The following is a 15,415-nucleotide window of genomic DNA, read 5'->3' on the forward strand; positions in this document are numbered from 1 at the left end:
GAGAAGAATATCTTCATTTATACACAAGTTTATTTATATACTAAAGGAGTAAAGTATGAAAAAAAATTGTGAAATTTAGATATTTTCTACTGGCATTTATTTTGAATAAACAATTTTCTTTTGATTTTTAAACAAAACAAAAAAAGATTTAATGCATTCTTTCTTTACTAACAAAGTTTTTAAGATTTTTTATAGTTTGGAAACCCATATATATTTCTGTATAACATTTATAATCTTATTTATACAAAATCTTTTTAGATTATTTTAAAAACATTTATTAACATTTCTAGAAATAAAATTAGAAAGCAAAGCTGTTTTTTTTTTTTAATGTTAATGATATTTCTTTGCTCGTCTTTTTTATTATATATTTAAAAAAGAAAGCTTAAATCATGAATAAAGACGCAGAGAAAAGAACATCGCAAGATCTCTTGAATATTACTGAAGACAGTTTGCACAAAAAGTTTGTTTTTCAACCTGAGAAAACCCTGAGAAATTTTAAAACATTTCGAATGCAAACTTCATTGTTAATAGAAAGAGTTCAGAAGTTTTTACCGGTTATAGTTAAAGGTAATGAATGTCTTGCTGAATTATCTGCTGAAGCAAAGGCTGAGTTGAATATTGAGTTTACAGAAAATGATGATAAAGTGATTGAAATGAGTTTGACTATTGTAGATGACAAACTGATTATATCTGAAGACGAAGATGTTGTTGATAATGATGATGATTATGGTGGTGATGATGATCATGATCATGATTATCATAATGATGATCATCACAATGATGATCATCACAATATCTTAATTACTAACATTGTAAAAAGAGAAATATGCTCACAAAAAATAGATGTTATTGATTGCTGATAGCTAAATATTTTTTTATTAAAATAAGTATTCTTGGAAATATTTGTTAGCGTTGCAAATGTAAAATGTTAAACAAGTTTTGAAGAAAATTTAAATCAACTGGATATAAGCTTACATAACCTAATCTGACAGCTAAGAGCCTACATTAATAGTTGTTTAAAAATCTTCTAAACACTTTTTAATTATAGTCATAAACATGCCCACACAAAAAAATGATTGGGTAGATGTTACAGATTTAAAACAAAGTGATATTTTCTGGTCTTTGTTCCATAACTATGAGAGTCCATCTTACATGTTTGCCGAAAAATATGATCGCAACCTGGTGAAAAAAAAAATTCTTGCAACTCATCGTATTCAAGATGTGATAGAAAAGGTATCCAGTGTTAATTCTTCAACCTCTACTGACTGCTTTTTTAAGTCATAATTATTGCAACTAGCTATTTTGAGATGCATTCATTTTCAATAGTTTTACTGTCTATAGTTGCAATAGTTTTACTGTTGAAAAAATTCAGCAAAAGTTTCTAGTTGTTCAAACTTATTAATATATCTTAGCACAAAGAAGAAACAGGTGTAGACAACAACACAGCTTATAAAAATGCAGCAAGTATAATTGATGAGATATCCCATGCATTTAGTTTGCGCACAATTCGTTTCATGGCGTATATGATTATGAAGACAGTGAGAAGGCTTTTTAAAGAGGTTCTTGTTAACAAAGAAGGGATAGATGCAGTAAGTGAAAAGTTTTAACATATAAGATGATAATAAGAATTATTTATCATTATGCTTATTAGAACTAAAACCAGAAAAACCTGAACTAATTTTGATGAAATAAATTTGTGATTCTTTACTTTTACTCTTTACTTTTCATAAATTAGAAATTTTTTTGTTTAAATCAATTAAAAAAACAATCTTGTTTATATAATAAAACCTTTAAAATCATAGCATTCAACTTTTTCTATTAAATAATGCTGAAACAATTCAAGACCACTACACAATTTTTTACAACTACATACAGTTTGAGTTCTTTTAAAATTGGTCCTTATCCAGAGTATCAAAAACTTTATTTCTTCTTATATTAGTAAAATATTGTTGTTAATGTTATTTGATGTTTTTTAACTTTATCAAAAATAATTTTCACAAATTTAATCTTTAATGAAACATTTATTTGACATAAGTCAATTTTTAACAAATTTGACATTTTCAAATGAGATATAAAGAAACACAAAACTTCATTTGATAAATACAAAATATAAATAAGATGTTTAAATGTTTAACTACTATATTCATTACTTTTTCACAACTATGTAATCTTTCCTCTGTGATTAAGTAAAATATTCACAATTACATGCTAAGTTAGAGTCTTGTATTATTGTTCTTTAGTAATTGGAATTATTTTTAGTTCTTTTTTTTTTAAAGATAAACTTGTGTGATTTAGTTTCAAGAATGCAGCATTTTAGCTCCAGTTATTTTAGCACCTACCCACAACAGTTATTTTGATTTTATACTCATTTCTTATGTTTGCTTTGCATTGAATCTCCCTATACCTGCAATTGCTGCAGGACAAGGTATTTATCCTTAAAATTATTTTGTTTTGTTTTTATAACTAATTATTAAGTTTGTTTATTGCTTTAGTGAAAAAACCTTGAGGAGTTGAAATCAAAGAGATTAAACGAATCATTTCTTAAAAGAAGTATCTTTTAAATGAAACTTTCTCAATTAAACATCTTTTAAAAAGCAAAATCTTTTAAAATGCAAATCACATTTATTGTTGAAGAATGTGATTATTCTTGTTTAGTGTTCAAAAATAGCTAGCACCATTCATTGTTAAAAAAGTCTTTAATGTTAAGTAATAACAATTAGCTTTTGGAATTAAAAGATAAGAGTAAAATGTTTGTGAAGACATTAAGAAATTAAGACTTCGGAGTTTGGGAATCTGTTTATTTGGCAAGTGATGAGTGGATTTTTAAATTCTAGCAAGTCAAAAAGTATTGCACAGAGTTAACACTATTGTAATTGAAACAAAAAATACTTGCAAAGAGGGTTTTACACAAGGAGTTGTTATATGTTGTATGTAATAAAGTAGTAAAGAAATAGTCTGCATTTGTTTTGAAATTTTTTATATATATTTTATATATATATATATATATATATATATATATATATATATATATATATATATATATATATATATAATCTTTTATGATTTTTATTTCTGAAAGATTTTTTGAATATGGCTGTTGTTAATCGCTTGCTTCGTGGAAGTGGAGCATTTTATATGCGGCGTTCATTTGCTACAGATTTTTTCTACAAAAGTATTTTTACTGAGTATGTGCAGCTAGTACTCTCAATAGCTGAACGGCCAATTGAATTCTTTCCAGAAGGGACAAGGAGTCGTTGTGGTAAAGCTTTACAGCCTAAAGTTGGTAATTTAAAAAATATTTTCTTATCAACTATGTTTTTTTGTTTGCTTAAAAATTTGCACCTATCATAAAAATGGTTTATTGTATTATATTGTAAAAATGGTTGTTTGCATTATTAATGTTTGATTCAGCAGCTAAAAATTTATCTAAAAAATATTCTATAAATAAGTTATAATTCCTCAGCTGCTTGAATTTTAAGATGCTGATGATAGAATATAAAAAAAAAAAGGTTTTTGTGATTCTAAGTTGTATTCTTTTATAGGTTTATTATCAATGGTGTTGGAAAGTTTTGTGCATGGTTTTGTTCCAGATGTATCATTCATTCCAATTAGTATGAGTTTTGAGAAAATTACTGAAGAGAGTCTATATATGTTTGAATTACTTGGTATTCCCAAGCCAAAAGAATCTTTAATGGTGAGAAAATGCTTTATTAAAATAGGAAAGTGTTGTAATTTTTTTTTCTCTATGTTTATACAAATCTTCTTCCAGTTAGTAAAAAGTATTTGGACAGTTAATGCAGAGCCAATCATCTTAATAACCCTTAAGTTTTTTGCCACTAAAAAAATTTTCAGGTGATAGTACATTAGTCACAAATTTTGACTTTGAAAACCAGATTAAAAAAAAAAAAATTTTTACTGCAGATTTCATACTTAGTTAATGTGTGGTTAACAAGAATTGGTTTTGTTTGGTATTAACAAAAGAGTTTAATTTTTGTTTTGCTTTGTATGCTGTTAGTGTGTTTATGTTTGAGAATTTTCTTTTATGAACTTTACAAGAAGAATTATTAAGAAGAGTTGTTAAACAATATTGTCAAGAAATTATGCTTTTGTATGAAGTTATTTCTTAGTGTATCTGGTATTAATATTGGCTCTGTTCATTTCTTTTTATGAATTGACTCTTAACTTAATGATTAAAGATAAATAAACAAACTTTGTTTCAAGCATCAAAATAAAGACGTTTTTTTTATGCTGTGCAAGTACAACAGCATGGTCAATTATGTTATTATTGGCAAGGAAAAACCTGCAAGTAATGAGGCAACCAGCTTATTGCTTTTCCAGAACATATAAGTCCAAATTTAAATTTTTTTTCTACAAAATTGATAAGTCATTACCTAATTTTTTTAGCTGAGCAGCTTAAATCTTCTTTACACATCAGTCTTTACATATCATTAGGTTCATTCTCTAAACCTTAGGGGTGTAGTATGAAATTTTTTGTAGGTAAAGCCTTAACCTAAAAATTAACAATTGCTTGGAAAGGTAAATGAAAACCTATACTTTAAATTGATATTGAGATATCATTAATTGATATGGAGATATTGAGGAGATTGCACCCAAAGTTGATAAACTGTCATGATACAGCCTGCCAAAGAATGTCTGTACTTGAAGATTTTAGCAAATTTCAATTCCTTAATGTAATTGCAGAATTGTGGAACACTTGCATAGATAGTGCAGTCTCAACAGCACTCTAAAATTAAGATATTTGGTATCCAAAGTAAAGTGCAGGAAAAAAATATTCTTACAACTTGTTTCAGTCCTTAGAGGGCAAGGTAATGATAGAGGTAAATGGTTATCATTTTGCCTGATTTACCTTAGCATCAGCAAATAAGAACAACTAAATGAATAAGCAAAATCTCAAAGAAATCATTTAGACATTGTTTAAATGTTTAATGCATAATGGATTTTATATAGCAATAAAAATGCAACATCAGTTGAAAAGCACTTGGCAAGAAAAAATAGTTATACTTCTGACTCACAAGTGCAATTCTTTCTGTAAGGAGATTACAGATAGAATCGACCTAATAATTTCATCAGAAAAAAAAGTAGAATGTAATTTGTTCTATTAGACCATAACTAATAACCTTTTTTTGTTTGCTTGGACATTTACTTGATTTTTCAGTAATACTCAGTTAATACAATTTTAAAGTCTTATATAATTAGGTTTTGTATCAATAGTTTAAGTTAATAATATTAACTTAAGTTATTGACACAAAACTTAATTATAAGACTTTAATAACAATTAAGGTAGTTGCTGCTTGTTATCACATATCCCAGTTCCAGTATAAAATATATCCTCAGATAGTGACCTACATCTTAAGTTTATTTTTGTTAATTATAACTGCTCTTTTTTGTAAATTAACCTGTTGCTTTTTGTTTTTGACTTATTTCCTCCTCTAAGTTAGGATTCACCTCGATTCACCTCTTTGATCTTTTATTTACTTGTGAATCAAATTTTGTTGCCATTAGCTGTTTTACTATGATATTTTTACTGTACCACAGAATCATTTTACCGCACTTTATCCTAAAGTGTTTCGTGTAAAATGTAAAGTGTTGATGTAAAATCTTTTTTTTAGTTAATAAGATTTTTCATTTCTTAAAATGTTACAAAATTTTCAGGGAATGCTGAGAGCAAGATCTGTTCTATACTCAGACTATGGCTCAGTTTGTATTCACTTTGGGAGAGTATTGTCTTTAAGAGAATATTGTATTGGGAAAATTGATAACATAGATTATGTTAAAATACCCAGGTATATAGATATATATTGTTTTCATGGCTTTCTATGGAAACTACAGGATTTATATGTACATATGTAGTAAATATACAAATAATACACTCACACATAATACGATAAATATGGGTGTTTTTACAGAGATGTATGCATGTGTATTTATGGAAATTTATATATGTATTCATTGAGGTGTGAGCGACATTTAAAATTTTTTGGACGAGAAGAAAGTGAAATGAAGACGGCAAAAAGTTTTGCAATTAAGATAGTTCTTGCACAACAGAAAAATATGGTTATTTACCCTCGAGCTGTAGTTGCTGCTTATTTGTTACAGCATCGAAAGTGTGATATAGGTAACAAATTAGGAAATATAAGTAAAAACTGTTATAAAACACTCCAGTGAAGAGTGCTTTATTTTCAACTCAAAACAATCTGGTCAACAATGCAATTTTTTTTTAAAAACTTACTACTTTAATTTTTTTGGTAATAAACTTAAATGTAAATTTTTAGTTATGTTTTTCATAAAATGTTTTTAGAAAGTTTGGCTCACATTACTAGTCGTCTAGGACTGCTTTTATCTCAATTAGGATGTCAGTTACATAATTTTGAAGGTTGTTTTATGTTTTTAATTTTTATTTAAGTCAAAAAATTTTCATATCTATAATATACTTTCGTTACTGTTGAATAATCACATACATTTTTTTGAAAAATACTTCGTATACTTTTTTTCGTTTTATAATATGCAGAATGTTTTATTTTTTATTTTTTTATTTTTTAGGCTTGCTTTCTGATAAAACTTTGATAGTAAAAGCGTTAGAATATTCTAATATGGTGCTGAATGTTGGTCTCAACACAGTAGTCTATGATTGTTTCCAGCTTTCTTCCGTAACTTCAATGCAGAATGACCTGTCAAGAGTTTTAAAAGATTTAGAATGTCACGCTTTGGGATATGTTTATTTGTCGTCTCAACGAAATCGACTTATTTATTCTTGTTTTTTTTCTTCTGTATTACTTGCTAGTGTGTCAAGAAGTCCTCACATAGTAATATGTAAGGAAGTATTTTCGTTTTTATGTGACTTATTACAGTTTGAAGTTATCATTGATGCTAACCATAGTAATGAAAAGGTTATTTTTACTTATTTTTTTTTTTTTGTGGTGTATTTTTCTTATGCTTTGGTTTGCGCAAAAAAAATATTTTGTGCTTTTTTTATCTTCAAAAGTTTTTTTTGCTTAGGCGTTTCTTTCTACTGTTAGTCTACTTCAAAAATCAAACTTGGTTTTAGTTGCAAACGATCAAATTTTATTTGCAAAAGACAAAGTGACTGAGATTGAATTTCTACAATATTTGTTGCAACCGTTTTATGATGCATATTTGGTATAGTAATAAATTGTTTTCGTATTTCTATGTTTAGATTGTTTAACAGTCATGGAAAAGGATTTAAAATGAAATTTTTGAGAGTCCACGTACACTTAATGTTGTGAGTACCAGTTAAACAACAACTCTTTACCCACAGTCAGGCTCACTACAAATCTTAAAACTTCAAATTGAAGATTTTGCATAAGAATGCATTAAAAAAACGCCCTTTTTTCACAATTTCATACATGATATTACTTACACACTCAAATTTATACCTTCATAGAATAGTGATGGTGATAATGTGATGTATTATCATTAATATTATCTAATATAAAAAGCCCAAAGTTTGTATGTATGTATGGGATCCGATCCTTACCAAATTTTGCACACAAGTCTAATTTTGACCAGGGAAGGTTTTAGGCTAGGTTTGGACCACCCCATATTGCATGTTCAGGGTGCTTATGGCTGAAACCAAGATCCAGTCCCTTCCGACCACTCCTTACATCCAGCGAAAAGGTGATGGTGGAGTGTAGCAATTCTGTGGGGATTGGTCAATTGTGCTGAAATTTTGCACCCAGGGATAACTTAACTCCTTGAAATGGTGACATCCCTTTCCTGACCATGGACATCTTTAAGTTAGTGGACTGTCCTGTAGAAACAAAGGGAAAATGTTCCATTTTACTATCAGGCAACCAAAAAAGTTCGTGCGGTTTATCCTAATTGCCTATTTCTAAGATATGTATTAAGAAAACTGGTTGTGGTGGAGGGATGATTTTGCATATAAATTTAAGCTTGTTTTAAGGAGAATCAATCAGTGTGTTTCATAAGTTTTATTAGTGTGTTTTTATGTGTATTTATTTATGGATCTGCAAAACCGCACGAACTTTTTTGGTTGCCTGATATATATAAAGTTCTATTTTTAAACAAGTTGAAAGTTTTTTTCCCGCTAAAACTGTTGAGTTTCTCACAACCCATTTGTGGGTTAGTTTAAGACAACCATTTACAATCACAAGCTCATAATCAGAACTGACAATGTGTCTTTTGTCCAGTATCCTAGCCACTTTAATGCACCAACAATAAATGAGATTGCCATTGTCAATTCCGGTGACCAGACAAACTCGAGAGACATTGTTCTTAACCTTTTATGGGCGAATTAAAAAATACTTTTTTAAAAGTTTATTTTCAGGGTCTAAGAGAAAAAAGTTCAATTTTTTTTTTATACATATAATTAATTGTTGTCATTTGGCAACATTTGTCCTACATGAGGAAATGTTAAAGACCAGGTTTTGAGTTACACTTTCTTTTTTCTTTTGTTGCCATATGGTAACAAGGGCCCTAAAGGGTTATGAAAAGAGATTATTCTCCTCAGAGAATCAATGAGTTCCACAGGTCCTACGACCCTTTCCAATATCTTTTGACTAGCTAGAATACCCGGCGCATTGTACCGAATATTCCAGCCAGTTTTTAATAAAAAAAAAACCTTCAATACTTCATCATCTTTTTTTATTACCATCTCTTTATGTATTTATGAACCTTTTTTTTTCTTTTAACGTTACTTTTTTCATTTTTTGGGATTTATGAAGATTGGAATTTACAATTTATGATGTTGTTTTGCTGATTTCTGTGCGGCTAACGTCAAATATGCATATTTAAAATGCATATAACTTGTGCATATGTACTTCCGATTCTCCTTCTCGTTTCAGGTCTAATAGTAATCATTACAGTTGTATGAAAACATTTTCATTGTTTTTGTTGATAATCTCCATAAAAAATAACGGAAAAATCATATTTTTTCAGTATTGTCAGTTTTTTCTTTTGTATTCGGCTTGATAAATATTTTTTTCTTTATGTTCTCAAGTGATAAATTCGCAAGACAATGGAATAAACTTCCACGGTCCTGTATAACATCCCGGTCTTAAAAAATAAAATGACAGTGATAGTTAATAAGTCGCGTTTAATTGCAAAGCAGGCTATTCAGGCTGTTCCAGTGGAAAAAAAATTCGACATTTTCATTCTTTCTTAAATATATCCATAATTATCACTTTGATGGAAACGGTTTGATAAGATTAAGAACGAAACATTCTGTAGTTTTACAACTTTCAAGTGGGGCATTAAGAGGTATTTATGATTAATAAAATCCATTTACCTAAGGAAATTCAATATTATGGAGAAGAGTAAACTTGGGCAGACATTTTTTATAGAAGTTGCTGTGACTGTTTCCAGTTACATTCCAAAATTTCCATTCCAAAAAACATAAACGTCACCCTAATATGGTTAAGTTACATTTTTTATATTCTTGAAAGCTTTTTGGATTGTATTTTTCAGGGCTGGTGGAATCGGAGTTGGAGCTCATTTTGGCTGGAGTCGGAGTCAGATAAATTGTACCGACTCCGACTCCAGCTTTAAAAAATGTTTCAAAGTTTCATAATTTTTATATGAATTTTATAGATGTTAATTATTAAAATATTTTATGTTCTGTCAGTCTAAAGCACAAGTGTCAAACTCTAGCCCTCCAGTTGTTACAAAATTACAAGTCCCAGGATGCTCTGATAGCTGTAGGATATCCAGACATAATTCGAATTGTAGTTTGCAACAACTGGAAGGCAAGGAGTTTGACATGTTAGTTTAAGACTTTAAAACAATGATAAGCAATAGGGTATTTTGCTGCTCATTACTGAGAATCATAAATCACCCCCGCTGCGCTCTCCTCAACCATCCCTTAAACTAGAGAACTTCATGATGCCCAACTCCCAACTTAAACTGTCTGACACTGTGCTACATATTCTTACTAGAAAGCTAGGCGTGCTACCACCAAGCAGAACATAGCTGCTTTACAAAACAGAAAGACTGTAAGTATTCAAATAACTTTGTTTCTCTGGAGAGAGAGAGAGAGAGAGAGAGAGAGAGAGAGAGAGAGAGAGAGAGAGAGAGAGAGAGAGAGAGAGAGAGAGAGAGAGAGAGAGAGAGAGAGAGAGAGAGAGAGAGAGAGAGAGAGAGAGAGAGAGAGAGAGAGAGAGAGAGAGAGAGAGAGAGAGAGAGAGAGAGAGAGAGAGAGAGAGAGAGAGAGAGAGAGAGAGAGAGAGAGAGAGAGAGAGAGAGAGAGAGAGAGAGAGAGAGAGAGAGAGAGAGTTTTAGAAAATTTGAGATTGAAGAAGCTGTTAAACAAAGAGAAGAACTCTCATGGGACGCTTTGTGTGTCTTAACAGAGTGAACTATTTTGCAATCAATGTCCGATTTGTTTTTGAAAAAAATGAAGTAGTTACCTTGACATTGGTTAACTTATGAAGAAGTCTGAGTCGGGAGTTGGAGTCTGTCCATGATAAATTCAAGGAGTCGGAGTCAGAACAACGGCTTACTGACTCCACAGCCCTGGTATTTTTGTAAACTATTTTTTTATATTTTCAGGTTGAGGGTTAGATTTGACTTTTTAAATGTTAATTTACATAGTTATTGCAAAAAGAAAACACTTCTTGACTTTTAACCTTTTTTTCCCTTTATTTTTTTTTTTTATTATTCTTTTTGATAAAATTATCAAAGTTATCAATCTAGAGAACGTCCTGTATCTTAAGTATTTGCTTCAGATTGCTATGGAAACTTTGTTGGTTCAGAAAGTTAATTTTCCGATATCCTTTAAACTTCTGGCAGTTTCCCTTCAATTGCATTCCATTGATATTATTAAACGTTGTAAGTTTTGAAATATTGTGAGGAAATTACTTTATCTTTAAGGTAATTTGCAAAATTAAAGATTTTAGGCTACCTATCAGCATCATGTGTAAAAAATAAACAATTTCTATTTGCAAGATAAAAAAACATTCAATTTTCGAAATGCAGATGCGCTGATGATGGTCTAAAATTGTTTGTATATAGTTGAATGTCATCTCTTTTTCTTCATAGGTGGCCTCGCAACTTTTGAATCTCTTTCTTTGCATACACTTTCAAACGTAATTATTTACCTTTCAAAAAGTGGCCATTTGTCAACAGTAAAGAAGCGAGTAGTTTTAAGTCTTTGTATTTTAGAAAATTTCGTTTATTAACAGTTTTTTTTTTTTTAAGTTAAAGTTGTTCAACTTTACTATTTGATTTGTTCATTTTTTGCATATCAATTTTATGGTCAGTAAATAATTGTTTTTAGTGCTAAGTTTGAAATTTTGGTGAGTGGCGTCAACAAAAGCTGTATGATGGAAACAAGTCGAAAGTTGGGTAAGAACTTGTTTGTTTCTTTTTTTTACTTCATTGATTTAATCTAACAACAGTTTATAGTGGCTAAAGTGTAAAAATGTTAGTATGGCGCCCATGAAGTTATGAAAGAGAAAATTGTTTTAAGAAAATGACTTTATTCCATTGAGCATTTAGTTTATTTATTCTTGCGTTTTATGAGCAAACTGTCACCTTTTTTCAGCTAACTACGTATCGCCTTGTTTAAAGAAGTCATTGCAGGGAGCAAAACTATGATGCTATCACGTGTTGTAGCATATTTATCTTTATTACAATTTGTAGAATAAGTTATTTGTAATATCACGAATAAAGTTTGTTATTGCCACTGTTGGGAGACTTAAAACTAAAACTTTAACTTTTTTTTTCTTTTAAAAAAAAAAGCTGTCATTTTTTAGTGGTTAACTGCCATTTACTCGCTTTCATATCTCCTTTTTTAATTGGGCATGTTTTTTGTATCTGGCAAAGTCTGAGAAATTTACCAATATCTTTTATTACATAATAACACAAGAAAGCGAGTTACTTCCGTGTAATGTAGTCTCCATTACACCTTAAAACATTTTTACAACATTAATACGAATGTTTTAGTTCTACTTCAAATCGATCAGCTGGTAATGAATGAACCATTGTAGCGCGCACTCTTTAATTTCTTTCAAAATCATAAAAAATCGTAAAAACAATTGACGATATGTCACAATGATCAGTCAACCGACCTATAATGCTGATCTAAACCAACGAAACGGGTGGGTGTTAAAAGATTTGAAGAAATCTCTCCAACAACATGATTTTACATGTGCAAAAAAAAATTAGGGCAAAGTTAGTTATCAAGGGATACAAAGGGATACTTATTGGAGATACAAAGAGGAACTGAAAAGGATCATCAACTTAAAATTAAGAGAGGATTTAAAAAATACTAGAAGTGCTTTTACAATCATTATCTTGTGTTATCATGTATTATTATCTTTGTTGTTAAATTGTATTAAAATTTCAAGAACTTAAACTAATTTTTGAAAACACATTTTAAAATGTTTCTTTAAGATATAAAATATTTGATATCAAAAATAATTTTGTTTGTTTTAATATTTAATCAGCAAAGAATATTTAATTTGTAAAGACTTTTTACTCTGATTAAATTTAGTATTTAGCGGATATTAAAATACTTTCTCAGGGGGGGCATGACGAACATTTCAGATTTTGTAACTTATAATCAGTGTCATCAAGCAAATTTGATCCTGAGTCTTTGCGTCATAAGAATATCTAAGTTATGGATTTTTTTTCCTGCCCCAATTGTTTTAAGTTGACAACTCCAAATAATAAATTTTTATCAATATGCATTTGCTATAATATTATCAAGACGTTTCCAGCGAATATAACTTTCATTTTAGCTGAATTAATTTATTAGAAAAGCCTAATATCACAAACAGTTACAAAACGATTTAGCGTTTCATAGTGGTCAATTTTAAAAACACAATAATTTTATTAATAAAAATGAAAATGGTATTTATTTACAGAAAACATAAGCAAAATTATTAAAAATTTTTTTTTTTTTTATGGCTTTTTTCAAACATCTGAATCATCAATATCTGACTCATCACTTTCTGTTTCAACTTTTAACAGCTTTTTGTCGAGGATAATGTTTCTCTTAATCATTTGATAATTAAAAATTTTATTATTTATAAGAGTGTCAAGTTACCTGAAAAACTAGTTCGGCATGAACTATCAATTTGTTGTTGATTTATTAGAAATTGAGGGCAAATCTTTACAAATTATGAAATTAGACCTTTAAACCATTAAAATTTTAAGAAAAAAAACTCCTAAATTTGCCAATTTTCACGGCGGTTATTTTTGATTGTTTTTCTCCCACTTGCTAAGATTTATGAGATTTTAAAAAATTATTTATTATGCGGATGTAACGAAAACACATTTACTCTATCTTTTTCAATGGGTTGGCAGCACTGATCTCTATAATAACTGGATAGCGCATCTCTAATATCAAAACTGACGCCGAAATCGCCATATTGGAAAGCCCCAGAACGCTGAAATCTGATATGTGCGATAAAGTGATAAAGCGATAAGCCAAAAAACAGAACTTAAAGCTTACGGGATTAAAATTTTTGGGGCTTTCCAATATGGCGATTTTGGCGTCAAAAAATAAGAAGTTCTGCTCGGAGTTGCGCCATCCAGCTATTATAGAGATCAGTGGTTGGCAGTAAGGGTCTGCGTATCGTTATTATTTTGAATCGATAACGATATGAAACGATAACGATATCAAACGATGAGTTTGTCAATGAAACGATAATATCGGTTTAGTTACGTTTGAACCGATAACTAAACGATATTTTATCGGTTGAAACGATAATATCGGCTTTTTTTATCGGTTTATCGGAATACATAAAAATAACGAGAATACCGATATTTATCGGTATAATAACGATATTTTTTACAATATTCAAATTTTTTTTTTTTTTTAAATGCCACATTTTAGTTAAAATACATTAAAAATCTTCAAGTCGAGTGAAGATGTCGTTTTGCCTATCTTTACCGGTTTTACAAGTTAATCCTTCCCAATTGCATATATTATCTAGATGTCTAACTTCACAAAAATTCCGTAAGAAAAAGTGAAGCACGTTTTTAAAGTTTTTAATGCCAGTATCCATTTTATTTAAACTGGCAATACTTCAGTTTTGTTTTGCTTTGATTTATCATTGGGTCATTTCAGTCTGGCAAAACAAACCTGGGGCCAATGCTATAAACAATTCGAAGTTTTTTTCGAGAAAAAAAATCTTTCGTAAAAACGCAATTTTTCACGTACGAAAAAAAGTTCGTAATCTCGAAGAATTTATCGCTGTTTGTATTTTTTTCGCCCATTGCTATAAAGCATAAAACGTAAACGTCACTAAAATTCATGAACTTTTTTTATCCGTAATATATAGTAGTAATATAATAGTAATTTTTATTGTAACTTTTATTTATTAGGCCTACTTAATGAATTTAATTAGTCATTAAGTATGCTGTGCTGTCTATTCTATTTTTATGAATATTTTTAAATTCTAGTATTTGGTGTTTAAAAAATCTGTGTAAAATTAAAGTAGAAACATGAATTTAATTTTTTCGGATGAAGACTTAGATTTCGAAGTTGCAGAAAATGAGCTTCGCCACCGATTGCCTCGAGAGGTTGGTGTTTAAAACATTACTTAAAATTACTATATATATATATTTTTTTAATGATTTTTTATCGAACAAAATCAGAAATCATACTAAATAGGCGCAGAAATTATATTTTTGTTTTGTTTTTCAATATCATTTTAGTTTAATGGTCGCTTTTTTAACGAAGATGTTTCTGACAACGTTTTTCGAGAGCAGTATCGAGTCCCAAGAGCTGTATTAGATTTTTTAGAAACTAGGCTTAAAGATGATTTGCAACATTATACTAAGCGAAATAAAAGCATTTCAGTACTTTTCCAAATAATGGTATTTCTTCATTTTATTGGCACAAATATTTTTTTTCATGTTCTCAGAGACTGTCATGGAATCTTTACCAACACAATTTATAGTATTATACAGTGTAGGAGAAGCTATTTTCAATGTTAGTGTATTAAGTTAATAAAACTATTGGAAGTATATATATATTTACATGAATGTAAAATCTTTATTTAGAAATATGATTGATTACATACTTATATTATGTTAATATATACTAAGCATCTGCGTATCGTTATCGAAATATCCAAACTAACCGATATTTTTTACGATAATGGGTTTCGATATGAATTGGTATATCCGATATGTTACGATATGATTCCGATAAAATATCGTTTGGGTTCCGATATGCACGATATCATTATCGCTTTTAGCGATAAATATCGCATAATTTGTCGATAAAAATTGTATAACGATATTTTTGAGTTTCGATATGTACGATACGTTCCGATAAAATATCGTTTGGTTTTCAAAACTTTTCAATATTTTACAAAATTTTGTATTAGTTATAACTAAATGTTAAGTTGTTTTATATTAGATATTTTACAATATTTTGTATTTTCTGACATGTTAAGTTAAAATA

The 15,415-nt window shown here is 29.2% G+C and overlaps 2 protein-coding genes across 3 annotated transcripts; both read left to right on the forward strand.

The window, feature by feature from the left end:
- The first annotated feature begins 366 nt into the window (after positions 1-366).
- Positions 367-11,704, forward strand: LOC145182742 (dihydroxyacetone phosphate acyltransferase-like). 2 transcript variants are annotated; one of them, XM_090084300.1, is made up of 14 exons: positions 367-1,233; positions 1,413-1,589; positions 2,296-2,425; positions 3,080-3,283; positions 3,543-3,694; positions 5,674-5,804; positions 5,976-6,136; positions 6,320-6,394; positions 6,562-6,908; positions 7,018-7,158; positions 10,722-10,824; positions 11,035-11,128; positions 11,273-11,340; positions 11,540-11,704. In XM_090084300.1, exons 1-14 carry the CDS (start codon positions 1,057-1,059, stop codon positions 11,590-11,592), a joined length of 2,013 nt encoding a protein of 670 aa, XP_089940426.1. In that variant the 5' UTR covers positions 367-1,056; the 3' UTR covers positions 11,593-11,704. The 2 variants fall into 2 exon arrangements, with proteins under 2 accessions (XP_089940426.1, XP_089940427.1); XM_090084301.1 differs by having other exon boundaries at positions 986-1,233; positions 3,080-3,259.
- A 2,084-nt stretch (positions 11,705-13,788) lies between these two features.
- Positions 13,789-14,965, forward strand: LOC149889667 (uncharacterized). The gene is made up of 2 exons (XM_090085801.1): positions 13,789-14,526; positions 14,662-14,965. Exons 1-2 carry the CDS (start codon positions 14,449-14,451, stop codon positions 14,941-14,943), a joined length of 360 nt encoding a protein of 119 aa, XP_089941927.1. The 5' UTR covers positions 13,789-14,448; the 3' UTR covers positions 14,944-14,965.
- Positions 14,966-15,415: the final 450 nt, after the last annotated feature.

This window comes from Hydra viridissima, unplaced genomic scaffold (genome assembly GCF_058129835.1).
Source record: "Hydra viridissima isolate aposymbiotic clone 2 unplaced genomic scaffold, HvirCarnegie_v1 scaffold_4, whole genome shotgun sequence".
NCBI lineage: Eukaryota > Metazoa > Cnidaria > Hydrozoa > Anthoathecata > Hydridae > Hydra > Hydra viridissima.